The sequence below is a fragment of the Carlito syrichta genome, unplaced genomic scaffold (genome assembly GCF_000164805.1).
Source record: "Carlito syrichta isolate Samal-C Ts95f unplaced genomic scaffold, Tarsius_syrichta-2.0.1 Scaffold303588, whole genome shotgun sequence".
Taxonomy (NCBI): domain Eukaryota; kingdom Metazoa; phylum Chordata; class Mammalia; order Primates; family Tarsiidae; genus Carlito; species Carlito syrichta.
Genome location: NW_007247684.1, coordinates 38,140 through 64,391, shown reverse-complemented (window position 1 = coordinate 64,391; position 26,252 = coordinate 38,140). Strand labels below are relative to the sequence as shown.

The 26,252-nt window shown below is 44.3% G+C and overlaps 1 protein-coding gene across 4 annotated transcripts in view; it reads right to left on the bottom strand.

The window, feature by feature from the left end:
• Window positions 1–7,673: 7,673 nt before the first annotated feature.
• CHEK2 (checkpoint kinase 2) overlaps window positions 7,674–26,252 on the bottom strand; it is a 48,505-nt gene continuing 29,926 nt past the window's right edge. For 3 of the 4 annotated variants that reach the window (XM_008058690.2, XM_008058689.1, XM_008058692.1), the window contains 8 exons: window positions 22,030–22,091; window positions 19,776–19,875; window positions 17,625–17,711; window positions 15,916–16,079; window positions 15,585–15,700; window positions 13,819–13,904; window positions 8,718–8,798; window positions 7,674–7,920 (listed from right to left, as the gene is read on the bottom strand). In XM_008058690.2, the coding sequence (XP_008056881.1) occupies window positions 7,831–7,920; window positions 8,718–8,798; window positions 13,819–13,904; window positions 15,585–15,700; window positions 15,916–16,079; window positions 17,625–17,711; window positions 19,776–19,875; window positions 22,030–22,091 (786 nt within the window). In that variant the 3' untranslated portion in view covers window positions 7,674–7,830. The remainder of the gene's footprint in view (window positions 7,921–8,717; window positions 8,799–13,818; window positions 13,905–15,584; window positions 15,701–15,915; window positions 16,080–17,624; window positions 17,712–19,775; window positions 19,876–22,029; window positions 22,092–26,252) is intronic. The other variant, XM_008058691.2, reaches the window with a different exon arrangement.

Here is a 26,252-nt window from a genome sequence, read left to right as displayed (position 1 = left end):
CTCGAGCTAACGGTCCCGCCAGCTAGGAGCGCGCGCCGGCTCCGCGCGCCATGTTCCCGCCGTGCCGCGCGCCACCGCGGAGACCCACACTGCCCCCCCCAGCCGCGCACGCGCGCCCCCGCGGACCCATCACGCACCGCGCACGCGCGCACTCGCCGCGCCCCCTCCTCGCGAACCCCGCCTCGGGCCCTCTGGAGCCGGCCGCTGTTCCTCGCGTCGCGCCCACCCCCGCCGAGCCCATCCTGCACGACGCGCGAGCTCGCCATTCCCTGCTGAGCACCGCCGCCTGCCGCGCTGCGGACCACCCCGGACCGGGCCCCTCGGCTCTTTCCCTACGTTGCCCCTTTCGCTTCCTCTGAAGCGCGGGGCCTGGCGGGCCGGGAGGAACTTCCCCCCAGAAGTGCCGGCAGAAGGACGCCACGAAGGTAGTGCGATAGCCATCGTGGAGGTGTGCAAGCACGTGCGCGAGTGTAGGTGGCACAGTGTCCCGACGAGAGCCAGACTCTGTGGAATCCGAGTTAAAGTCCCGCACCTCCATAACCCTTGCTTGATAAGGGTCTGGTCTTCGGGGACCTGTTTCTCCTTGATCTGAGGACTGAATGTAATCCGACAAAACTTCAGCACCTCGCCTAGTACTTAGCAGGTGGTGATCAAGAGATACCATCTCTTAAGTAGCGTTAGTGGTTAAAAGCCAAAGGTTCTAAAGAAAGGGAAATCTGCATTCAAGCCCCGCCTCCATCTCTGGAAACCTAGGAGAAAAGATGCCAAGCTCTGTAAGATATTTTTAAAGGTTTATTCTGAGCCAAATATGAGTGACCTGGGCCCAAGAGGTCCTTGTGCTCACGGTGGTCAGCTTGGTTACATGTGTCTCAGGAAGACAGAAGTTACAAAAAACCACAAATCAATACTTGTGAGGTTTACATTTGTTGTGAAGTTTACATTGGTATGGCCCAGGAAGGAAGGACATCTCCGAGAGAGAGCTTGCAGGTCACAGGTGGATTCAAAGATTTGCTCTAAGGAATTTTGAAATCACTAAAGGAAAAGCTGTGTTAAGATAAGCTTCTGAATATGTAGTTGAAGTCTTAGAGGTGGAAGCCCTGAGAGAGAATAACATCGTCTAGCTCCTCTGTGGGAAGGGGATTTTACGCAAATGCAAATTTCCCCAAGAGATGGCTGCAAAATCCTAAAATATTTTTTATGATTTTAGGTCATAAACTACTTTGTATTTCCTTCTTTGTTATGTGATATTCTGCCAAAGTCAGGTTAGAAAGTAACCCATATTATTTAGGGTTAATAAAAAAAAAATCCATCTGAGACTCCCCAGATCCGTTAGTTAGGAATTTGAGAGGAGAAATAAAGGTTAGAGTTTAGTCCTCATGCTCCCAGGATACAAACCTGTATAGCATGTTCCTATGCTAAGTACTGAAGGCAGTTGTAGCACAATGGTATTTGTGTATCTAACCATATCTAAACATTAAAAAGTATAGTAAAAATATGATATAAAAGATCTAAAATGGTACCCCTGTATAGGATACTTACTATGAACGGGAACTTGCTGTATTGGAAGTTGTTCTGGGTGAGTCAATGAGTGAGTGGTAAGTGAATGTGAAGGCCTAAGACATTACTGTACACTTCTGTAGACTTTATAAACACTACCCTTAAGGCTACATTAAATTCATTTAAAATTTTATTTCTTCAATATAAATGAACATTAGTTTCCTATAACTTTTTTACTTGGGAACTTTTTTTTTTTCCACAGGGTCTTGCTATGTTGCCCAGGCTGGCCTCAAACACATGAGCTCAAGCAATCCTCCTGAGTAGCTGGGACTACAGGTGCATGCCACCACACCCAACATTTTAACTTTTTTACTCCTTTATAGTAAGATTTAGCTTATAGCGCACATTAGCTGTACACAAATATTTTTTCCTTATATTCTTATTCTATAACCTTTTTTCTGTTTTTAAAATTTTACTTTTTAAACTTTAAAAAACTAAGACGACCAGGTGCGGTGGCTCAAGTCTGTAATCCCAGCACTTGGGCAGGCCAAGGTGAGGGGACTGACTGAGCCCACAGGTTCGAGAACAGCGGAAAACTTAGCGAGACCTCATCTCTACAATATATCAAAAAATTATCTGGGTGTGGTAGCGCATGCCTGTAGTTCCTGCTACTTGGAAGGCTGAGGCAGAAGGATCGCTTGAGCCCAGCAGGTCAACGCTGGAGTGGCCATGAGCATGCTACTGTACTCCAGCCCCCCCCCCAAAAAGAAAGAAAACTAAGACACGAACAGATACATTAGGCTAGGCCTGCACAGGATCAGGACCACCAACGTCACCTTCACATCTTGTCCCACTGGAAGGTCTTTGGGATTAATAACAGGTATGAAACTGTCGTCTCCTGTGATAACAGTGCCTTTTTTCAGAATACCTTCTGAAGGACCTGTCTGAGGCTGTTTTATAGTTGACTTTTTAAAAATGTAAGCAGGAGTATACATTAAAATAAAGATAAAAGTATAGTATAGTAAATACATAAAATAGAAACACAGACATTTATCGTAATTATCAACTAGTATGTACTGTGCATAATTTCATGTAGTATATTTTCGTAGGACTGGCAACACAGGTTTGTTTGTAACAGCATCATCACCAACACATGAGTAATGCGTTACTTTACCAGCATTAGGAGAGCTACATTACTAGGCAATAGGAATTTTTCAGCTCCATTATAAGCTTATGGAACCACCAACTTATATGTGGTTTGTCATTGATAGAAACGTTGTTAGGCGGCATGTGACTGTACATCCCAGAGCACAATGCCTGACACTCAAAGCTCTCCAAGCTTCGTTGGTGTAATTTTGGCTCTATCCATCCAGACTCCTGAAAGTTTCATGAAAGGGGCTCTGCTCCCAAATCCTGTGGTAAATTAGCTGGGAGGAGTTCGCCCAATTAGGGGTTGCAAGGACTCTTACTTCCCACATCTTCACTTTCCATTCTCTCCCCCAAAGCTCTCTGAAAACCCTAAGGTTGGCAGAAAAACAGCATGGAATGTTTTCCCTACTAGAAAAAAGAATGTTCTCGTCTCTTGGAGCTTGAGATGTTTGTGTTTATTAATCTGGCCTCTTTCATATACAAGTGACAAAAAAACCCAACTCAACCTAGAATAAAACAAAAAAGAGAACATATCTAATCACACAGTTGAAAAGGCCTGGGGTGGTGCCTCACTTCAGGCATAGCTGGATCCAGGCATTCAGACAACCTCAGTCTCTCGGCTCTTCCCTCTGTGATTACTTCGTTCTCATACAGTTCTTTTCACATAGTGGCCTGAGCAGCTCCTAACTCACATCTGCCCAAGGAAGCAGGGGTTGTTTCCTAATAGTTCCTGCCAAAGTCCCAAAGCTGACTTTGACTGGACCCACTTGGGCTATATGCCCCTGCCTGAGCCAATCACCACAGCCAGACTGGCCAGACCCAGCTATATGGAGCCCCTCTGAGACAGGGTAAAGGTCATCCCCACCAGAAGGACATGAGGAAAATGAAGAAATGGGAGGAGGACTGCCTCTCTCTGAAAAATAGGGATGCACTACCACAAGAGGCATCAGGTACAGGGCTGGTACACAAGAGCTGTCCACTGGACCATCATGTAGGCATGCATTGGGTCCACCATGAAGCCACTTGGCTGCTGCACAAAAGGGAGTGACAATTCACTTCAGCCACTGGGAAATGGCCCTCTGCCTCTGCTCCCATCACCCACCCCAGGCCTGGTATTTCCCAAATCTGCATGGTGAAAGGCAACTCAGTTACAGATGATGTTACTTCCCTAACTCGAGAACTTTCTATGACTCCCTCTGGCTACTCATGTGGTTCTACCACCATTAATGATGATGGAAGCCAACACTGATGAATCCCTTAACAGGCACTCTATGGGCCTTTCTCTGTTGAATCCTCACAAACAGCATAGGTTGGTATTCTTACTGTGCCCACTTTACAGACGAGGAAACAAAAAGTCAGCAATTACTGAAAGTTAGGAATTACAGAGCTCATGAGAGCAAAATATTAGTTCCACCATTAACACTAACATCCCAGCTCCATTTGCTCATGTCTCAAAGTCCTGTACCCACCTCTGGTTGAGGAGCCAGTGGGAGGAGCTTCACAGTAAAGCGGACCTTTAGGGACCCATTCCACTTTCATAGTGGGAGGGGAGACACATAGCTTTCCATCCTCCCTGAGCCCCAATGACTACATGGGATAGGGAAATTATTCTTCCAAAACAAAATTAGAGTGAGGTCAGGAGAGGAAGCAGATGTGCTGAGTGCCACCCAGTCAGCAGTGGCTGTCCCCCACAGGTAAGCATATTTGTTTCCTATGGTTGCTATAAAAACTACCACAAACTGGGTAACCTAAAACAAGTCTCCTAGAGTTCTATAGTTCAGAAGCCTGAGATCAGTTTCACTTGGCTAAAATCAAGGTGTCAAGTAAAGGAATTCAGGAGGTTCTGAAGGGAAAGTCCGTTTTCTTGCTGTGGCCCCCTCCTCTATTTTCAAAGCATATCACTCGTCTCTGCTCAGAGCTATGGTTTGAATGTGTCCCCCAAAGTTCATGTGTTGGAAGTATAATCCTCAATGCAACGATATTGAGAGGTGGGATTTTAAGAGGTGATTAGGTTAAGGGATCTGCCCTGATGAATGGAGTGATGGTATTATCTCAGGAGTGAGTTAGTTATAGTGGGAGTGGGTTCCTCATAAACGGATAAGCTCAGCCCCCTTCTTCTCTAGCCCAATTAACATCTTCCACTATGGGATGACACAGAAAACAAGGCCCTCATCAAATGTGGGCCCTTCAACCTTGGACTTCCCAGCCTTCAGAAACTTTAAGAAATAAATCTGTTCTTTATGATTACCCAGTCTCAGGTATTCTATTACAGTAACACAAAATGGATGAAGATACTCAGTCAGTCATATCACCATTTCCTGTGACTCCTCCTATGGCCCTCTTAAAAGTATACTGTGAGCTGGGCATGGTGGTTTATGCCTGTAATCCCAGCACTTTGAGAGGCAGAGGTGAGAGGATTGCCTGAGTCCAGGGGTTTGAGACCAGCCTGGGCAACTTGACAAGACCTCATCTCTACAATAAATCAATAAATTAGCCAAGCATGGTGGCACACACCTATAATTCCAGCTACTTGGGAGGCTAAAGTGGAAGGATTGCCTGAGCCCAGCGGGCAGAGTCTGCAGTGGCTGTGAGCGTGCCACTGCACTCCAGCCTGGGCAACAGAGTGAGACAAAAACAAAACAAACAAAACACTGTGAGGGGACATTGGGCTCACAGGATAAGAAAGGATAATCTCTCATCTTGAGAAGTTTACTTAATCACATGTGCAAAGTCATTTTTGCCATGTAGAGAAACATATTCATAGGTTCTGGGGATTAGGATGAGGACACTTTTGGGGCTATTATTCAGCCAACCATGATAGATATAAACAGAGGGAGCCAATACAAAATGTACTGGAAACAGAAGAGTTGGCTAACTCTGCCCCAAGTGGGAAAAATGCCCTAGGAAACCACAGACTCCACATTAAATATTCAAATGAGCTAAAACCATCTAACTTGGCAATTTCAGCCTCATTCCTTTATACATGGAAACCACCTAAATCTCCATCTAGCCCCCTGCGCCAGGCCAGTCAAGCCTCAGAATGCTCCTCTACCCTTTTAATGGAAATTGCCAACCACCATCCCCATTGCCTGGGAAATGACTGTGTGTCCTTGACCCTGCCATTGCTGAATCACCAGTGGCATCTGAACCACAGCACTCAATTCATGGCATGGACAGTAAGCTACAATGTGGCCTAGCATCAACCAGGCAAAGTGACAAAAGAAGGAGACTCAGTAGGTCACAAAGAGATAAGAAGAGAGTCATTAGAACTGTCTGCATTTGGAAGGCTCCCAAGTCCAGCCATCCGTAACCCTGAAACAAATCCCCTCTTACTTGACGTAACTTGAGTGAACTTCTGTTCCTTGCCACCATTATTTTACAACTTTCACAGATCATGGGCTGTCCTTGCAGTCAGCCTACAGAGACTGAACCCACATGATACGCAGACAGAAGTGTTCGCTCCTTTTGGCAGTTCACTGTTCATAATAATTGACACACTAACATTCAAGATTTAGACACCAGTCTCTTATGAGTTATGTCAATGTGGGTCAACATCCCTGAGTCTGACTGACTATGCAGTAAAGAATGCAGAAACATTAGTTTTAGAATCAGAAGGACCTAAGTTGGATCCCAGCTATGCCAGGTACCAACTGTGTGATGTTGGAAGTTATCTTCCTCCTCTAAACCTGGGTTCCTCACCTGTAACAAAGGTAGTTGGAAGACCCTAGCTCATAGAATCACCATGAGGAAAGACCAGCCAAGGGTAACACTTTGCACAGGGCCTCCCTGATCATTATTGGGTCAACACGACATAACCACATTATCTCTACTTCCAAAATCCAAATAGCTCTGAAAAACACATCATCCAGCTGGGCTCACCATTCAGCCTGTTGTACTCAGCCTGTAATCCCACGCCTTGGGAGGCTGAGGTGAGTGGATTGCCTGAGCCCATGGGTTCGAGACCCGCCTAGGCAACTTGGTGAGACCTCATCTCTACAATAAATCAAAAATTAGCAGGCATGGTAGCATCTGTAGTTCCAGTTACTTGGAAAGCTGAGGCAGAAGGATCGCTGGAGCACAGCAGGTCGAGGCTGCGGTGGCCGGGAGTGGTCACTGCACTCCAGTCTGGGCGACAGAGTGAGACTCCAACTCAAAAAAAAAAGAAAAGAAAAACAAGTCATCCATAACTCATTTGGCAGAAAACACTGACACGAACTGATATGCAGTGACTTATAATTTTTCTCTATCCCTCCTGTTGTGAATATTTGCTACAGAAATATTAATGCATTTGATCATAGGACCCCCTGGGGTGCCACACATATACACAGTAGATGTGCCCTATCACCTTCCTAAAACTGGAAAACTGAGTTTCACAACTTATCTAGCCCCAAGGTTTCAAGGACTGCAGGCCTGTTATCATTACAAGGATGAGAATGAGAATGTAAAACTGGCCTGTTGTGCACCAAGGTATTTGTCATTCTCATGAGAACTTCAGCAGCTGGCCAGCCAATCTCTCCAAACTCCACCCCAGCCTTGCTATGTTTCTTTCCTGTTACTTTCCAAGAGGCCTTAGAACTTGTATTTAGCTCTCGCAGGCTGAGACCAGAGTGACATTCTGAGAAACGTGCCTGGTGCCCACCAAGGTGGACCTCCACAGGCACACAACAACTTTAAACATCATAAAAAAAGGATTCAAGCCAGGCTCGGTGGCTCAGACTGTAATCCCACGGCTTGGGAGGCTGAGGTGAGTGGATTGCCTGAGCCCGTGGGTTTGAGACCCGCCTGAGCAACTTGGTGAGACTTCATCTCTACAATAAATCAAAAAATTAGCCGGGTGTGGTAGCGTGCGCCTGTAACTCCAGCTACTTGGAAGGCTGAGGCGGAAGGATCACTGGAGCCCAGCAGGTCGAGGCTGCGGTGGCCGGGAGCGGCCACTGCACTCCAGTCTGGGCGACAGAGTGAGACTCCAACTCAAAAAAAAAAAGGCATTCAACTAAAGAACTGATTATCAAACATAAGCACAAAGCCCAAGTTCCATCAGGTTTTTAATTGTACATCAATGATTGTAGAAAAGCAATTATTCCCATAATTAAAATACCAACTATAAAAAACAGACTTAAAAGAAAAGAAAGATGACAGCAGAGTGAAAGAAGGTACATTTCTTTCATGTCCAAACCACAGTGTTCACAACACAGCAGCACACACAGCTGGACGCTTTGTGTTCTCGGCATCCTCTGCTTCCCCTTCACGGGGTCGCTTTCGACTAGTGGAAGGCTAGAAATAAAGGAAAATGGAGAAATGTTCAAAAGAAAAGCACTGGCTTCTTTAACACTATCCAAGTTCCCCAGTATGTTTCCAGTATAATCGGGGACATTTCATGTGAAACTTCTAGTACCAAAATTTATTAGTTGTCAATGATTGACATGTTTATCTAATTGATATTTCTCTCCCTTGTGGCTTCTCACCACTGAATGATGTATATTGAGAGCAAGCAGCATAACCAGCCTTCTCTTGATCATCTCTTCCTAAATAATCAAGTTTCAAAGGACTAGAATATCTCTTGCTTGGAGCCCCAAGTCTTGCTTGTTTTTGTGGGAAGACAATCTTTTTTGTGTCTTATTTGTTTTGCCTTTAAATAATTAGGAGGAAGCAGTGGAGAAAGGGAGAGATATCATTCACCAAAAGAAAGGAAGACAGGAATGAACAGATATCAACTTATACTTACAAAGAACTTTGGAAGAATACAATAATAATCAGGAAATCAACTGCTCATCCCAATTTAATTTTTCCAAAAAATTTAAATTTAAGCCTCTAAGAGAGTCTTCTGAACTTGCCTTGCAGACCTTTTAGATGACAATCCTTCACTGTGCTTATCCAACATATTAATTATCCCCTGCATTATTAAATCTTCTAAAGGTGCTAAAGCAGATCAAGTTAAACAAAGTGCCTACTACATTATACCTAAAAAAATACATTAAGCAATTACTACTCAGTAGAATCTTCAAACTCATCATTCTTGCTCATCAGCTCTTTAAACCTAGCTCTTTAATGACCATAAGGAATACTAATACCTGGGCTGGAAACTGGGTTAGAGCCATAGATTTATTTTCCTCAGACAGCAGATCCTGAAATTTTTTCTTCATGTCTTCATCCTGCAAGGAAATTAAATCCATAAGTAGGCTGTGTCAGAAGGAAAGAAAGCTCCTAGAATCCTAGGGCTGACCCCCCTAAAAAGAGAAAAGCAAACAAAGACATCCAGTCTGTCCACCAAGAATCATCTCCTTGCTCAAGCTGCCACATCACAGGGACTATCTGTTGCTCCCCTCTGTTTTCCCAGAATAGTCTAATCAGGAGTCAATGCTCCATCAGTACTGTTTGAATCTAACCCATGGCCTAAAGGCTCTCAGTGAGTCAGAGAATCACAGACCCTAGCAGTCAGAAGATTTTCAGAGTCGCCCACAGTGGCTCAAGCCTGTAATCCCAGCACTTTGGGAGGCTAAGGTAGTAGGACTGCTTGAGACCAGGAGTTCAGGACAAATCTGGGCAACATAGCAAGACTACAAAAAATTTAAAATTAGCAAGTGTGGTGGCAGGTGCCTGTAGTCCCAGCTACTCAGGTGGCTGAGGTAGGAGGATTGCTTGAAGCCAGGAGTTCAAGGCTGCAGTCAACTATGATCATGCCACCGCACTCCAGCCTGGGCAATAGAGCAAGATCCTGTCTTTAAAAAAAAAAAAAAAAAACTTTCAGAACCAGCATCCCAGATCTCAGAAAGATAATAAGAGGTCAGAAGCCAGAGCTGGGCTCGGTGGCTCAGCCTGTAATCCCGCGCTTTGGGAGGCTGAGGAGTGGATTGCCTGAGCCCGTGGGTTCGAGACCCACCTGGGAAACTTGGTGAGACCTCATCTCTACAATAAATTTAAAAATTAGCCAGGCATGGTAGCGCGCACCTGTGGTTCCAGCTAGTTGGAAGGCTGAGGCGGAAGGATCGCTGGCGCCCAGCAGGTTGAGGCTGCGGTGGCCGGGAGCATGCCACTGCACTTCAGTCTGGGTAACAAAGTGAGACTCCAACTCAAAAAAAAAGAAGCTAGACTCCCTGAATCTTTCCAGGAAACACCCCACCCCACCCCACTGCCACAGCAACACCCTCTTGCCAACAATGAGGCCAGTTATCCAGGCTGTTTAAACAACCAACCCAGCATCCTAGGAAAATCCACCCAGCAGATCCTATTCAAGTTGCCAGAAAAACTTCAAGTCCACAATATCCCAGCACTCAGATCTTATAAGAAAAGAAGATAATGAACAGAACATAGCGTCACAGGTGTTTCATGCTGCAGGAGGGGAAAGTGGGAGGGCACAGAGAACTCCTACCCAGATGTATATGAGGGTAGCCCCCACCTTCCTAGATGCTCACTTCTGCATTTGGGAGTCCTGAGTGGTGGCCTGGTACAGCTGTCCTCTCCTTAGAAAGGCGAAAGAACTATCTATGACTAGGAATATGGGCCAGCTCAGCCACTCACAAGTGGTGTGTGCAGAACACAGACCCAGAGCTGTCTGATTCCAAAGTCTCATGTACTTTCCCGCCCAACTCTACCCCCTCCTCCCACTGAGCCAAGTATACCATAGTGGGCAAAGGGAAAGAACACATGAGCAAGGCCCCCAACATTCAGCCATTTGATGGATATAGAAATTTTACAGTCCTAAAGGCCTAATAACAGGAGAGTTACAGTGTAGCTCCCCACTGCCATTTTGATGGCACCACGCTCATGGATTTCACTCTATACTCTCTTATGGCCTTAGGATCTCACTTATGTGCTGTCACTCTCAAAAATCCATCTCTTATTTCCCCCATACCTGCTCATGCCACACCCTCTACCAGGAATGTCTTCCTTGCCTTCCTACCAATCCACCTTACCCACCGTCCTCATTTCTTCAGTGAACAAATATTTCCTGAGCATCCTTTGATGACAGGAACTCTAACAGGCACAGAGCCTCCATATCAGAGGAATTCAATATTCAACAAATGTTTGGAAATGAGTCTGGGTGCAGGGGCTTATGCCTACAATCCCAGCGCTTTGGGAGGCCAAGGTGGGAGAACTGCCTGAGCCCAGGAGTTCCAGACCAGCCTAGCAATATAGCAAGGCCTTATCTCTACCAAAAAAAAAAAAAAAAGAGCCAGGTGTGGGGCATGCATCTGTAGTCCCAGCTACTCAGGAGGCTGGGGCAAAAGGATCACCTCGGCACAAGAGATCAAGGCTGCAGTGAGCCATGATGGTGATGATGGTGCCACTGCACCTCCAGCCTGGGTGACAGAGTGAGACCCTGACTTTTCAAAAAACAAAAACAAATGTTTGAAAATGCTAAGCCATTCATCTCCACATTACTGCCTGGCCATTAAGCCTTAAGACATTCTTCACACTGGTTGAAGACACGGGTACCCAAGGCCCTGTGGACAGTGGCCCTGTCTCCTCCTGGTTTAGAACCATACTCTGCACCTACCCCTATTACCCCATGTCCTGCACTGCTCTGTAATGACCATGTTCAAGGTTGGCCCTGGCCCAGTGGTCAACTTCCCAAGGCAAGGCCATATCTTACTCTTTTATGTATCCACAATACCTAACACATCTTGACACATGAGCTCATTAACAGTGTTTCAAAGAAACAAAGTGCACAAACAAATGAAACCACGATGAAATGCCCTTCACGTGGTATTTCAGTGAGGCCAGAGTGACCATAGCCTATATAGACCTATATTTAAAACAAGTCATCACCAGGTGTGGTGGTCTGCCTATAATCCCAGCACTTTGGGAAGCAGAGGCAAGAGGATTGCCTGAGGCCAGGGGTTCGAGACCAGCCTGGGCAACTTGGCAAGACCTCGTCTTTACAATATATCAAAAAATTAGCTGGATGTGGTGGCATGCACCTGTAGTTCCAGCTACTCAGGAGGCTGAGGTGGAAGGATCGCCTGACCCCAGCATGTTGAAGCTGCAGTGGCCGTGAGCATACCACTGCACTCCAGCCTGGGCAACAAAGTGAGACTCCAAATTTAAAAAATAAAATAAAACAAGTCATCAATTAGGAATAATATGAAAAAAGAACTCACTGTTACCATAGGTAGCAATGTTTATCTATAAATACCCTTCCTTTGAGATGATTACAGTCTATTCAAAAATATGAAATTAGAATATCCCCTAAAGGCAAACAAGAGAAACACCCCTCTTTCAGATAGCAAACATGAAGCAGGAAGTAGGTATTAAGGGATGCTCCCCAAACTGGGCACTCTGTTAATGACAAAAGAGAACCCACATTCCCAATGCTCAGTCTAGGGACAGACCCACAAAACCACTTGGTGTCTTCAAAAACACTAAAGTTTCCCAAAATAAAACCTAAACTATCAATAACAGATGTTTTAAATGGGCAATCTATACCCTGGTCTTCATTCAATGTTCGCTCCACCTTTTGCTATAAAAACAAAATGTGGACAAAAGAATATTCAAGTGAGAACTCATGGCAGACTTGAACTTCACCTTTTCCTTGGTTGATAATAAGAGTTTCCTTTTGAGACAAAGAAGTACAAGAAAAATAGGCTATGCTTGCTCATAAATTTCAGGCAGATGTAAACTCTGTTCCCAGGCCTAACTGGCCAGCCCCATTTTTTTCAAAACTAACACAGCTTCTCTACCTCTGCATTTACACCCGAGAGTTTTCCTATTAAGGGAACCAAAAGCCATGTTTCTCTTTTTCATCAAAATTAAATCCCCACATGCAAAGGCACCCTTTGTTTCCAAACTCCTTTTCTCCAGGGTCCTGCTGTTTCAAATCTGTGTGGCATATTAAAAACTAAATCATGTGACAGATTTCTTCTGGGGGGACTGCTGTTTCCAGGGCAGCATCCAAAACGCATATCTCTGCCTTTTTTTTTTTTTTTTTTTAAGGATTTCTTGTCCTCAACCTGAGCAGGCCTGAGCAAAACTGTTAGGTGTGGAGGGTTGGAACAAAGAATGGGGACAGTTTTCCCAGAGTCCCTGAAGTCCAGAGCTGAGGCTGGACTGTCCAAAGAATACCTGAATCAGGAATCTCCAGAACAGCCTCTAGCTCACTCAAGTTACCTAGTGATGTCCCCCATGCCCATAGGAAAAAGAAAGACCAAAAGAGAGTTCATAAAAAGGCACATGACCATCCTGGAGGGAACTGCACTTAACAGAAGACCAGACAGTCACCAGAAAGCCTGCCCCATGCTGTAGGCTAATTCCAAAACTAAAAAATTACCCAGCAAAGCCACAGATGACTTCCAACACTGGCAGTTTCAAATGCGGCATAATCTAATGGAATTCGCAACCCCCAGCAGGAACACAGAGGCAATGTAGACCTGAAAGGTGCAGGTGACAGCCTGCCCAAGGGCATGCTTACTCACCATGAACAAGAAGTAGGACCCTTTATACCCAAACACTTGTGTTTGAGAAATCGCTGGATTCTCCCTAGGGAGCTGTCCTCCTCCACTTCCCCCAGCATTCACATTTAAGATTGAAGATGGCACTGGGCACAGTGGCTAAAGCCTATAATCCCAGCACTTTGGGAGGCAAGGCGAGAGGATTGCCTGGGCCTGTGGGTTCGAGACCAGCATGGGCAACATGGTGAGACCTTGTCTTTATAACAAATCAAAAAATTAGCCAGGTGTGGTAGCATGCGCCTGTAGTTCTGGCTACTTGGAAGGCTAAGGCGGAAGGATCGCCTGAGTTCAGCAGGTCGACACTGAGATGGCCATAAGCATGCCACTGCACTCCAGCATGGGCGACAGAATGAGACTACAACTCAAAAAAAAAAAAAAAGATTGGAGATGGCTGGAATGCAGATCACTCCACCTTTAGGAGTTAGGGGCACATGACTGAGGATTGAACAAGCTCTCAAAGGAACACAGGCCAAATGACAGACACGGGGCAGCCAAGTGGAACCACATCAGGACAGTATCCCCAGGAGCCACGAATGATGTCAAAATAGTTATAACTCTCCTAGCCCTCCACGCTCCCACATACCCTCATATACCTAACACTCAATCTAAAGCAATTATAATAAATAGACCCAACAAAGCAAATATGTTTCTGTCCTCTGCCTCATCACTCTCAGGCAGTAGGGCCACAAATATTTTATGCTAGTAGGCACTGCCCCACACCCACCTGAAGCCACGGGTGCCTTAAGGCTTCTTCTGTTGTAAAACGTGCCTTTGGATCCACTACCAACAACTTCTTGACAAGATCTAGAGCTAAAGCAACAAGATAATTGGGCAAATCAGCAAAATGGATAAATATATTACACTATGCCTGATTACAGGCCACCATCCAGAAAGAGGAGAGAGAGTCTGAGATGATCAGTGAGTCAGCAGACATAGTGGACAGGGCCTTCTTACTCTCTCTATTCAGAGTAGTCAGAGAATACCAGGAATGATAATGGCTACCCATCTTTCCCTGCTAACACATCACAATCCCTGTTCCCCCTTTGGTTGCCAGACTCAAGTTCAAACTAATTAAAACTGAACTTTCACCCAGTTCTAAAATACTTAGGATGCATAGAAAATGGTCCCTGAGACCCATGAATTGATGATGAGAGCTCCTCAGCCAGAGAGGCTGCCTAAAACTACACACTTGTCTAAAATAAAATTTGACTACTCCAGTAAGAAACAACTGCAACCTGGCTTGTACACTGCAATATTAGTCTTTAAATATTCTGACATTTAATATAATCACCTATGTGTCATTAATTGACATTTAATTTTTTGACTTTTTCTTCCGAGAACTAAAAGTTGTACTTTTAAATTATAAAACACAAGGTAACTAATGATATTTAGCTTTTACATGCTTACTCAAAAAAACCCTTATAACTAAAAAGTTGCTTATTGTACACTTAAATAGGTACCAGGTAGTTCTATATATTATACTCAACCTGCACAAAAACTGTTTAAGGTAGAAACTATTGAAGCCCTTTTTACAAATAAAGAAAATGGAAGCCGGGCTCGGTGGATCAGCCTGTAATCCCGCGCCTTGGGAGGCTGAGGTGAGTGGATTGCCTGAGTTGGCAGGTTTGAGACCCACCTGAGCAACTTGGTGAGACCTCATCTCTACAATAAATTTAAAAATTAGCCGGGTGTGGTAGCACGCACCTGTAGTTCCAGCTACTTGGAAGGCTGAGGAGGAAGGATCGCTGGAGCCCAGCAGGACGAGGCTGCGGTGGCCGGGACCAGCCACTGCACTCCAGTCTGGGCGACAGAGTGAGACTCCAACTCAAAAAAATGTTGCTTATTGTACACTTAAATAGGTACCAGGTAGTTCTATATATTATACTCAACCCCCACAAAAACTGTTTCAGGTAGAAACTATTGAAGACCCTTTTACAAATAAAGAAAATGGAAGCCGGGCTCGGTGGCTCAGCCTGTAATCCCCCACTTTGGGAGGCTGAGGAGTGAATTGCCTAAGCCCGTGGGTTCGAGACCCGCCTGGGCAACCTGGCGAGACCTCATCTCTACAATAAATCAAAAAATTAGCCAGGCGTGGTAGCACACGCCTGTAGTTCCAACTACTCGGAAGGCTGAGGCGGAAGGATCACCGGAGCCCAGCAGGTAGAGGCTGTGGTGGCTGGGAGCAGCCACTGCACCCCAGTCTGGGCGACAGAGTAAGACTCCAACTCAAAAAAAAGAAAGAAAGAAAGAAAATGGAGACTTCGGTTAAATAACTTGCCTAAGGTCACACATCTAAGAGGTAGCAGACCTAGGACTTGAGTGCCTGCACTTAATAACTTCCTCTACCTCTCAAATGGCACGAAACTAACAATAGAAAATAAGAACAGAATTGACAGGAGAAAACATCACGGAATTTAGAAAGAAACTCCCACTACAGCACATACACATTTTAGCAAACCACAAATTCTTTTAACTCTTTCATAGTCATACCCTTCTCTGATACCTCTGCCCAGACTTCAGGAATGAAGTTGTACTTTCCACTTGTGATCTGATCCTTCAGTGACACTTGAGTCTTATGTTCAGAGAAAGGTGGATACCCACTAAGGCTTAATATTGGTAGAAAGAGAAAGGAAAAGAAATCAAGTGGTATTCTCAGTGACATTTGGATGTTTTATTTTTAAACATAATGAAAAAATCACATTTCTCTTTAAATCAGTGGTCAAAAAGTGACTTAAATTAAGCACCAGCTCTCTACCTGCACATGTTTATGATTTCATCTAATCATCTACAACCAGACTGAACCAGCAAAAACTTCTCTTACCAGATAAAAAGAATAACTCCTAAACTCCAGCAGTCCACAGCACGGTTATACCCAGAAGTCCCGATGGAAGCAAGAACCTCAGGAGCCAAGTAAGTGGGGGTACCACATAAGGTTCTCATGAGAGAGGTCTCCCCCAAAATTTTAGAATGCCCGAAATCAGTAATCTAAAATTAAGGACAAAAGGGAATAATGTTTAATAATGGCATAAAATAAAAAGATTAACATAGTCGGCCAGTCTGAAAAAGCATGCAGACTAGATCAGTTTCTATTATACAAGTCATACCTGCTGTTAATCTGGAATCTACAAATTCATGTCTTTGAAAGTTACGGTACTTAATTTTGCTTACATTAAAATTCCTGAGCTTAGAAACCTCAAGACTGAGGCTTTCCAACTTAACCTATGTTATCTGCAATCTTATAAAAAATGTATAACCTTTATCACAGACATTTTAAGGTTCTAATTAGTCTTACATGGTTCTTCTTAAACCCCAGTGTCTCAAACTTGGCTGCAGCATGGAATACCTGGGGAGCTTGGAAATAAACACATGTGCTGGGCTGAGCCTGTAATCCCGCGCCTTTGGGAAGCTGAAGTGAGTGGATTGCCTGAGCCTGCGGGTTCGAGATCCGCCTGGGCAACATGGCGAGACCTCATCTCTACAATAAAGCAAAAACTAGCTGGGCGTGGTAGCGCGCGCCTGTAGTTCCAGGTACTTGGAAGGCTGAGGAGGAAGGATCGCTGGAGCCCAGCAGGATGAGGCTGCGGTGGCCGGGAGCAGCCACGGCACTCCAGTCTGGGCGACTGAGTGAGACTCCAACACACACACACACACACACACACACACACACACACACACACAAAGCCGGGCTCGGTGGCTCAGCCTGTAATCCCGCGCCTTTGGGAGGCTGAGGTGAGTGGATTGCCTGAGCCCGCAGGTTCGTGACCCACCTGGGCAGCGAGACCTCATCTCTACAATAAATCAAAAAATCAGCTGGGCGTGGTAGCGCATGCCTGTAATTCCAGCTACTTGGAAGGCTGAGGCGGAAGGATCGCTGGATACCAGCAGGTGGAGGCTACGCGGTGGCCGGGAGCAGCCACTGCACTCCAGTCTGGGTGACAGGTGAGACTCCAACTCAAAAAAAGAAAGAAAGAAAGAAACACATGTAGGTGCCACCCTTAGCCTCTGAGGTACAGCTTGGGGACCATAATTCTTTTTTTCTTTTCTTTTCTTTTTTTTTTTTTTTTTTAAGTAGGGTTCTCGCTCTGTCACCCAGACTGAAGTCCAGTAGCATGATCAGAGCTCACTGCAGCCTGGACCTCCTGGGCTCAGGTGATCCTTCTACCTCAGCTTCCCGAATACCTGGGACTACAGGCATGTACCACCAGGTCTGGCTAATTTTTTTCACAGAGACAGGGTCTCACTATGTGGCCAAGACTGGTTTTGAACTCCTGGGCTCAAAGAATCCTCCCACCTCGGCCTCCCAAAGTGCTAGGATTACAAGCGTGAGCCACTGCACCCAACTCTAATAGGAGATTTTAAAATGAAGCCAGGCTTAAGAAACAGGGAATGGCAGAGTATGTGATTTCTTGTGCATTTAGACCCTCCTTTCTTCCTCTGAGCACAAAAGTGACTTGCACACAATGGAGCTCAAGACAAGTTTCTCAACAGAAATCTACCGGACTGGCCACATACAGAACATAAATTTCTTACCTTTATAAGACAGTCCTCTTCTTGAGATGATAGTAAAACATTCTCTGGCTTTAAATCCCGATGTATAATGCCATTTTCATGAAGGTACTACACAGAAAGAGGGGCAAGATCCTCAGATTTATGCAGCAAGCACACAAATACAGTCAAAGCTATCAACACATACATATCATAGCTGAGTGAAACGGTAGCCATGTTACACACAACCATATTCCCCCAAATCATAGAAAACTGATGGGGCAAAAGAGTTAGTGTTTCTAAATTTATTTTTATAAAAAAAATTATTTTTAAACATCTTTAAAAAGCAGAAAAATGAGAAAAGCCAACTTAAGATAATAGACCTTTCATTTCACTTTAATATACTAAATAACCCTTCACAAGTTGATAGAGAGATGTTAATTTCAATAAAAGTTCAAAGGGGTGAATACAAAATATTCTGAGAGCATACCAACATAAAAGCAAACATAAAAATTCCACCAAGGCCAAGCACGTGGCTCACGCCTGTAATCCCAGCACTTTGTGAGGTCATTGTAAGAGGATTGCCCATGGGCTCAAGACCAGCCTGGGCAACTTGGTAAGACCTCATCTCTATAATAAATCAAAAAATTAGCCAGGCGTGGTGGCGTGTACCTGTAGTTCCAGCTACTTGGAAGGTTGAGACAGAAGGATCACCTGAGCCCAGCAGGTCGAGGCTGTGGTGGCCATGAGCATGCCACTGCACTTCAGCCTGGACAACAGAGTGAGACTCCAACTCATAAAAAAAAAAAAACCCACCAAAATGATATATTTGGTTATTCAAGCCCTGAGAATATATATTTTTTTGAGTTGGAGTCTCACTCTGTCACCCAGGCTAGAGTGCAGTGGCACACTCAAGATCACCCCACATCGACCTGCTGGGCTCCGGCAATCCTTTCGCCTCAGTCTTCCAAGTAGCCAGAATTATAGGCATGCACTACCATGCCTGGCTAATTTTTGATTTATTGTAAAGACGAGGTCTCACAAGTTGCCCAGGCTGATCTAGAACCTGTGGGCTCAGGCAATCCACTCACCTTGGCCTCCCAAAGTGCTGGGATTATAGGCTGAGTCACCAAGCCTGTTCCCTGAGAATATTTTTAAAGGAAATCTGTAACAATATATATTTGTAAATTATCTGTTTATATGCCCAAAGTTAACCTATTTCTTAATGGAAATAGTCTTTGAAAGCTCTGATATCTGAAACAGCATACAAAAACAAACACAAAGAAACATCAACATTCTATGCCATGTTGTTTTTTTGTTTTTGTTTTTTGAGACAGTATCTCACTCTGTCATCCAAGCTCACTGCAACTTTGAGACCTTAAAATTATCAACCTAACAAATAGCTGGGATTACAGACATGAAACCACACTCAGCCCATATTTCTTTAGGAAACAAAAAGTCCGCACATCCATAGACTATACAAGATTCATCTTAATATTCTTGATCACTAAATATAACATAAGTGAGAAAATAGACCAGTAAGAGTACTCCAAGGAGGGCAAATACAGTTAGGCCAACCACAAAAAAATCATTTGCAATCCTCACTCAATATAAGAACTATTCTCAGTCGCTGCATGGAGTGGGTTTTCAAGAGAAGAAACCCTGACAGGGACTGGCTGCAACCAAATTTGGTGTGGGAAATAGTGGTGTTCCTCAAAGTCAAGTGCTGCCAGCTATTCTTCCATCCAGCACTTTCACTGAATAGAGAAGGCTGCACACTCGCCCCACTAGCCTGCCCACCTACATGCTGCAGTTTAACAGGAAGCCACATCTAAAGGGAACACCTAGTACTGAGCCATCGAAGAGCAACCCATCAGTCACAACCACCCCAACCTACCAGCCTTGTCCTCATACCTGTACAGCTCCTACTCTGAGTTAAGAAGGATTTCTACAAGGATCAGGCAGAACCTCCAGAAATACCTCCAAGCCAAAGAGAGGTGACATAGGACCATGTGTTTATTTCTTTAATTCCCTTTTTTCTATTCACAGAAAGAGCTTTGGCAACTGAGTAAAGGAGAGGATGTTTTTGCAAGAACAGGACAATAAACACACATTATCTTCTGAGATTTGATCCAGTCTCTTGGTTTCTGCTTAACTTGGAGCAATTTACCTAAAAGAAAAAAAGGCTTCCCCTACCTGTACAGCCAAGAGCATCTGGTAAAAGTAGAGTTTGCAGGTAGCTTCTTTCAGGCGTTTATTTCCCACTACCTTGTCAAATAGCTCTCCTCCTTCCATCCTGAAACAACACACAGACCAAGCAGGGGGTTCATTCCTGGAGGGAAACTCACTTGGACAGAAGATAATAACATAAACTCATTAAGACGAGCAAACAGTTGCCATATTTAGTCACTCTTGACTCCCATTTTTCAAGATAATGAGGTAATAAGCCTCATCCATAATCAGATGTCCCAGATGGAAACTAAGGAACAAGATGAAAGGAGTAGGTATTAGAAACCCTTGGAGAACTTTTAAAAGTCTGATTCAGTAGATTGTAGGTGAGGCCCACGAATTTGCATGTTTATCACATACCCCAGGTGGTTCTGAGACTGATGTATAAGAGCAAATAGGAGTTTACAATTAGACAACTGGGTTCTGAACCCCAACTCCCCCACTCCCCAGCTATGGGACTTTGGGCAAGCTATTTAGACTCTTTGAGCTTGTTTCTACCACTTGAAAAATGAGGATACCACCTACTTGATGGTTGTTGTAAAAATTAAGAGATAACTGATGTAGCACTTGGCACAAGTACTTGGCAAGATTATTCAATTATTCTATGATTCAGAGGAATTTTCTTTAAAGTGGGGCTAAAACTAGTAACCCATCTGTAACTTATAGGTAGTCTGTCTGACTGTGGTAAAGAGTCAACTCATGTAAACTGCTTATAGCAGTACTTGGATTATAGTCAGTACTTAGTAAATATCAGCTACTGTTATCACATGATTATTATCATCACTTTTATTGAACAGTGTTAACTGGATCTAGTCAGGTAAGTCTCTCCTATTTGACAGCAACAGTTGTTTTCTTAAAATCCACAAGGGCCATCCAGTCTCTCCTAATGCTCTGACTGAGGCTGTTTACCATGTAGTCTTGATGGTCAACCTACAAAGTCACTGTTTGCCAGCCAAGAGCAAAGCAATCCCTGCCTGGCATAACTGCCGCTCTCAGAAACACTTCATATTTATGCAGGAATGGACATCAAGACAGGCATTTTCCAGGAATCAGAAAGGAAATTATTCCAATCACACTGAATAACACAGGACATTGTGGCCATCGAAGTAAACTAGCAAGACACTAAAAGATACTCAGGTGCCATCATGCAACCTGGTTTCATGATCCTGAAAAGAAAGGTTCACCCAGGTAGATATTTCAGAGTATAGTCGTCTCTGGATATCCATGGGGGATTAGTTTCAGGACTCCCCTAAGATATAAAACGATGCAGTATTTGCATATAACCAATGAGCATTTTCCCATATACCTTAAATCATCTGTAAATTATAATGTAAATGCTATGTAAATCATTGTTTAGAAATAAATAAGCCAGGCGCAGTGGCTCATGCCTGTAACCCCAGTACTTTGGGAGGCTGAGGCGAGAGGACTGCCTGAGCCTGCGGGTTCGAGACCAGCCTGAGCAACATGGCAAGACCTCGTCACTACATAAATCAAAAAAATCAGCTGGGCATGGTGATGCCCACCTGTAGTTCCAGCTACTTGGAAGGATGAGGCAGAAGGAACACCTGAATCCAGCAGACTGAGGCTGTGGTGTCCATGAGCATGCACTGCACTCCAGCCTGGGCAACAGAGTGAGACTCCAAAAAAAAAAAAAAGAATAAGAAGAAAAAAAGCGTGTATCTGTTCCACAAAGATGCAACCATCCATTTTATTTTTCTGAGTATTTTCAATCCAAAGTTGGTTGATTCCATGGATACTAAACCCACGGATACAGAGGGCCAACTATAATAATGCTGACCAGTGGTGAGTTCCTACATGTGCCAGGTGCTCTGCTGAGGGCTTTCTACCCCTCATAGCATTTAATTCTTACAAGAACTCTGCTTGTGGGGGTATCACTATTATCCCCATTTGACATTAGGAAAATGAGACTCAGAGAGGTGAAGTAAACTCACCCATGGGTGGTCAGCCAGTCATCTCCAGAGTGGAGTTTCAAACACAGGCCACAGATCCAGGCCCCGGAATCCCATACCACCTGCCTTTGGAAACACTGGAGGGTTTTTAGAATTGATTTTAACCCCCTACACACATACTTTGTGGGTCTTACCACCACATACATACACTGAGGTACCCCAGGAAAAGAAAGGCAAGCCTATATTAGATTCTTTGGTGGCTTAAAAGCATTTAAATGGGAACATAAATTTTTTAAAAATTTACTACTTACAATTCCAAAACAATATAATAATCTTCTGCATCAAAAAAGTTTTTAATCTTGATGATGCAAGGCTAAAAAGAGGGGAGAAAAAAAAGAAAAATAATGAGAAACTCTCAAGAGGAAAACCACAAGAGTTTGGAACATCTTCCCAGAGGGTCGGGGAGGTCAAGAGCAGGTGTTTGACCCCTGCCTTGGGAGGCTTTGAAACTCAAGCAGAGAAGGCAGAATAGAATATAGCCAACTCCTCATAAGGACATGCCAGAAACCATTATGTTGCTGAGAGACTAGTTCATATTTCACACCTATGTATGTCACCTAGAATGAAGGCCTAGTCTCTTCCCAGCAGAGGACTCAAGGACAGCCTAAGGAACTCGGAAGAAGCCTGACAAGTAGCATGAACAAAAGAAGTGGGCCAGGTGGAAAACCAGCCATCCTGCCCAACTGCAAGGGTTATTTAGCACCAAGCAGCTGGAACCTCAGGGGAACTGGGACCTATGTGTCAGGGGAACTGGGCCCTATGTGACAGGATCCTACCATTTTTCAAGGGAAGAGGGAAAGTCTAATTTCATAGGCACTCTAACACACACCTGGAGGGGGAAAGGAGGAAAGAGAAAGATACACACATACCCCTATCACATATCTCTATAGCTGGTAGTATGTGACCTCTAGATCAATGAAGAACACTGATGATAACAGAGAGCAGTACTGTATACTTTAAAAATACCTATTTAATATCAGGATTATACTTAGAAATTATATTTAGGGGCCGGGTTCGGTGGCTCAGCCTGTAATCCCAGCACTTTGGGAGTCCGAGGCAAGTGGACTGCCTAAGCCCGCAGGTTCGAGACCAGCCCAGGCAACTTGGCGAGAACTTGTCTCAACAACAAAATAAAACAAAAAATTAGCCAGGCATGGTAGCGCGCTCCTGTAGTACCAGGTACTTGGAAGGCTGAGGCGGAAGGATTGCCAGAGCCTAGCAGGTCGCTGGGGTGGCCGTGAGTGTGCCACTGCACTCCAGCCTGTAAGATAGAGTAAGACTCCAACTCACAAAAAAAAGAAGAAAAAAGAAATTATACTTAGGAAGCATTATGGGTGGCCAGGTGCTCTTTGAGCTATGGCCAGGCCATGTTTTCTTAAGTTTTGGCCCCCTCTCCTACCTTGGGGAGGTGAATCTCTTCTTTCTCTCTCTTTCTAGTTTAGTTTTTAAATAAACTGTATTTTCTAATTAAAAAAGAAAAGGATAAGCCGGGCTTGGTGGCTCAGCCTGTAATCCCGCACCTTTGGGAGGCTGAGGTGAGTGGATTGCCTGAGCCCGCGGGTTCAAGACCCGCCTGGGCAACTTGGCGAGACCTCATCTCTACAATTAATTAAAAAAAAAAAAAAAATTAGCCAGACATGGCAGTGCATGCCTGTAGTTCCAGCTACTTGGAAGGCTGAGACAGAAGGATTGCCGGAGGCCAGCAGGTCAAGGCTGCGGTGGCTGGAAGCGGCCACTGCACTCCAGTCTGGGCGACAGAGTGAGACTTGAACTAAAAAAAAATTTTTTTAATTAAAAATAAAAAGAAAAAAGAAAAGGACAGACAGTCAAGCTTAGTGGTATGGGTAAGTAGAAGATATCCATCAGGGACACATACCCCAGCACAGAGGAGGATTGTAGCTATAAAAGAATAAAAGTGAAGAGAGATTACAAGATTTTTTATTTTAGATAGAAAAGGATGGCAAAACCAGAGTGATCTTCCTACAATGCAGATGTCATCATATCCATTGCTCCGATTAAGATTCTCCAGTGGAATCTGCCACCGTAAACTGTTACATAGCAATGAATGAATGCCCACCCCACTGCTTCCCCATAGGTGGATCTTGGAAACATAATGCCGAGTAGAAAAGGCAAGTCACAAAAGAATTTTAAAAGTACAACACAGGTTGAGCACCTCAAATGCAAAAATCTCAAATCTGAAATTCTCCAAAATCTCAATCTTTTTGAGAACTGACATGACACTCAAAGGAAATGCCCATTGGTGCATTTGGAATTTTGGGGTTTGGGAAGCTCAACCTGCACAAATAGTGCAAAATACTCCAAAATCTGAAAAAACCTGAAATACTTCTGATCCCAAGCATTTTAGAAAAGGGATACTATTCAACCTGTGCCATTTTTATAAGGCTCAGAAACAAGCAGTAAAACAAAATGTTGGTTCAGGATTCATATATATGTGGTTAACATAAAAGTAAGGGACAAAACACACAGCATGCAAGATACTGGGTTACCTCAGGGGAGAGGTGGGGGATGGGACAGGGAAAACATACACAGGTAGCTTCGATCACATAATGAGGTCTACATTCCTAAGTTGAACAGGGAGTCCAGAGGTGCTCATTTTATTAGGTTGCTTTATTATTTACATTTATCATGTGTCAAACATACAATTTTTAGATATTTAAAGGAAGGGAGGGAGGAAATCAGGAAGAGAAGGAAATAAGGTGAAGAAAGTTAGAGGATGGAAAGCAAGAAGAAAAAAGACCTTTGGCCCCTTGCTGCCTTGCAGCTAAAATCCAACTTCTCAGCAGGGATTACCAAATCTACCATGATACAGTCTCATCCTGCCCCTCATGCATCACCCAGTCCCATCTCCTGTTCATGATACCATATATCCTGCTCTCCAGACCACACTACTTCCTCACACCCAGGCTCTCTGTGCTCTTTCCCAGTGTCACACCATTACTCGTACCTCCTACATAGTGATCCAACCCTTTGAGCACAAGCAGCTTCAGGCATCAGGCCTCAGCTCAAATGTCTCCTTGGAGCACATCACATGCCCCACAGTGGTTCTAATCTGTGTTGGGCCACACTGCATTTTCTTTTTTTTTTTTTGAGTTGGAGTCTCACTCCGTCACCCAGACTGGAGTGCAGTGGCCAATCCCGGCCACCGCAGTTTTGACCCGCTGGGCTCTGGCGATCCTTCCGCCTCAGCCTTCCAAGTAGCTGGAACTACAGGTGCGCGCTACCATGCCAGGCTAATTTTTGATTTATTGTAGAGATGAGGTCTCGCCAAGTTGCCCAGGCGGGTCTCGAACCTGCGGACTCAGGCAATCCACTCACCTCAGCCTCCCAAGGCGCGGGATTACAGGCTGAGCCACCGAGCCCGGCATACACTGCATTTTCAATATCTGTCTTCCCACCAACCTGTGAGCTCTAAGAGAACAGAGAAAGAAAGCTAACATTCACCATAGGTCTTCTTTCACCAGACACTACATGGTACCTTGAATGCTGTATGCTTTTTTCCTTGCTTTTTTGTTAACTACATATATATGAATCCTGAAACAACATGTTGTTTTACTGCTTGTTTCTGAGCTGAGTCAAGTCATATTGATCTTTCTAGGTCCAACACTCATCAAGCAGTTGGCACACAAAAGGCACTCAGATACTGCCCGGGTTAATACGTGCAACCTTAGTAACAGCAGCATCCACTGGGATAGATTCTTTCAGTCAGGTTTTAGTCATTGAACATAAGGTCATGAGGACTGGGCTAAAAGCAAATCAGTCCCATCACTCCTTACCTATGATTATAGTAAACTACTTGACTCTGCATGAACAACTTATTGTCAAAATAATGAAAACACTGAATACACACTAGTATTGTATTAGAGAAATAGAAAGGAAAGAAGAAGATAAATTCCTCATATACCATAATGGAAAGCAACAGGCTATCTAAAATTGATGAAACAAGAGACAGTAGTTTATGATACTATGTAGCAATATGGAGATAAATTCTATCAAAAACAGCTAAGAGTTTTTAAATGCTTGCAGAGGATTGGGAGGGATGAGGAGTTGTTGTTTTGTTTTGTTTTTTTTGTTTTGTATGGTTTTGTTGAGTTGGAGTCTCACTCTGTTGCCCAGACTGGAGTGCAGTGGCCGCTCCCGGCCACTGCAGCCTCAACCTGCTGGGCTCCGGCGATCCTTCCGCCTCAGCCTTCCAAGTAGCTGGAACCACAGGCACGTGCTACCACATCCGGCTAATTTTTTGATTTATTGTAGAGATGAGGTCTCGCCAAGTTGCCCAGGCGGGTCTCGAACTCACGGGCTCAGGCAATCCACTCACCTCAGCCTCCCAAAGTGCAGGATTACAGGCTGAGCTACCAAGCCCGGCAAGTTGTTGTTTTGTATAATAAAACTTTTAGCACTACTATTTAACTCTTTAAATTACACACATATGCTATCCTAACAAAATTATCTTTTT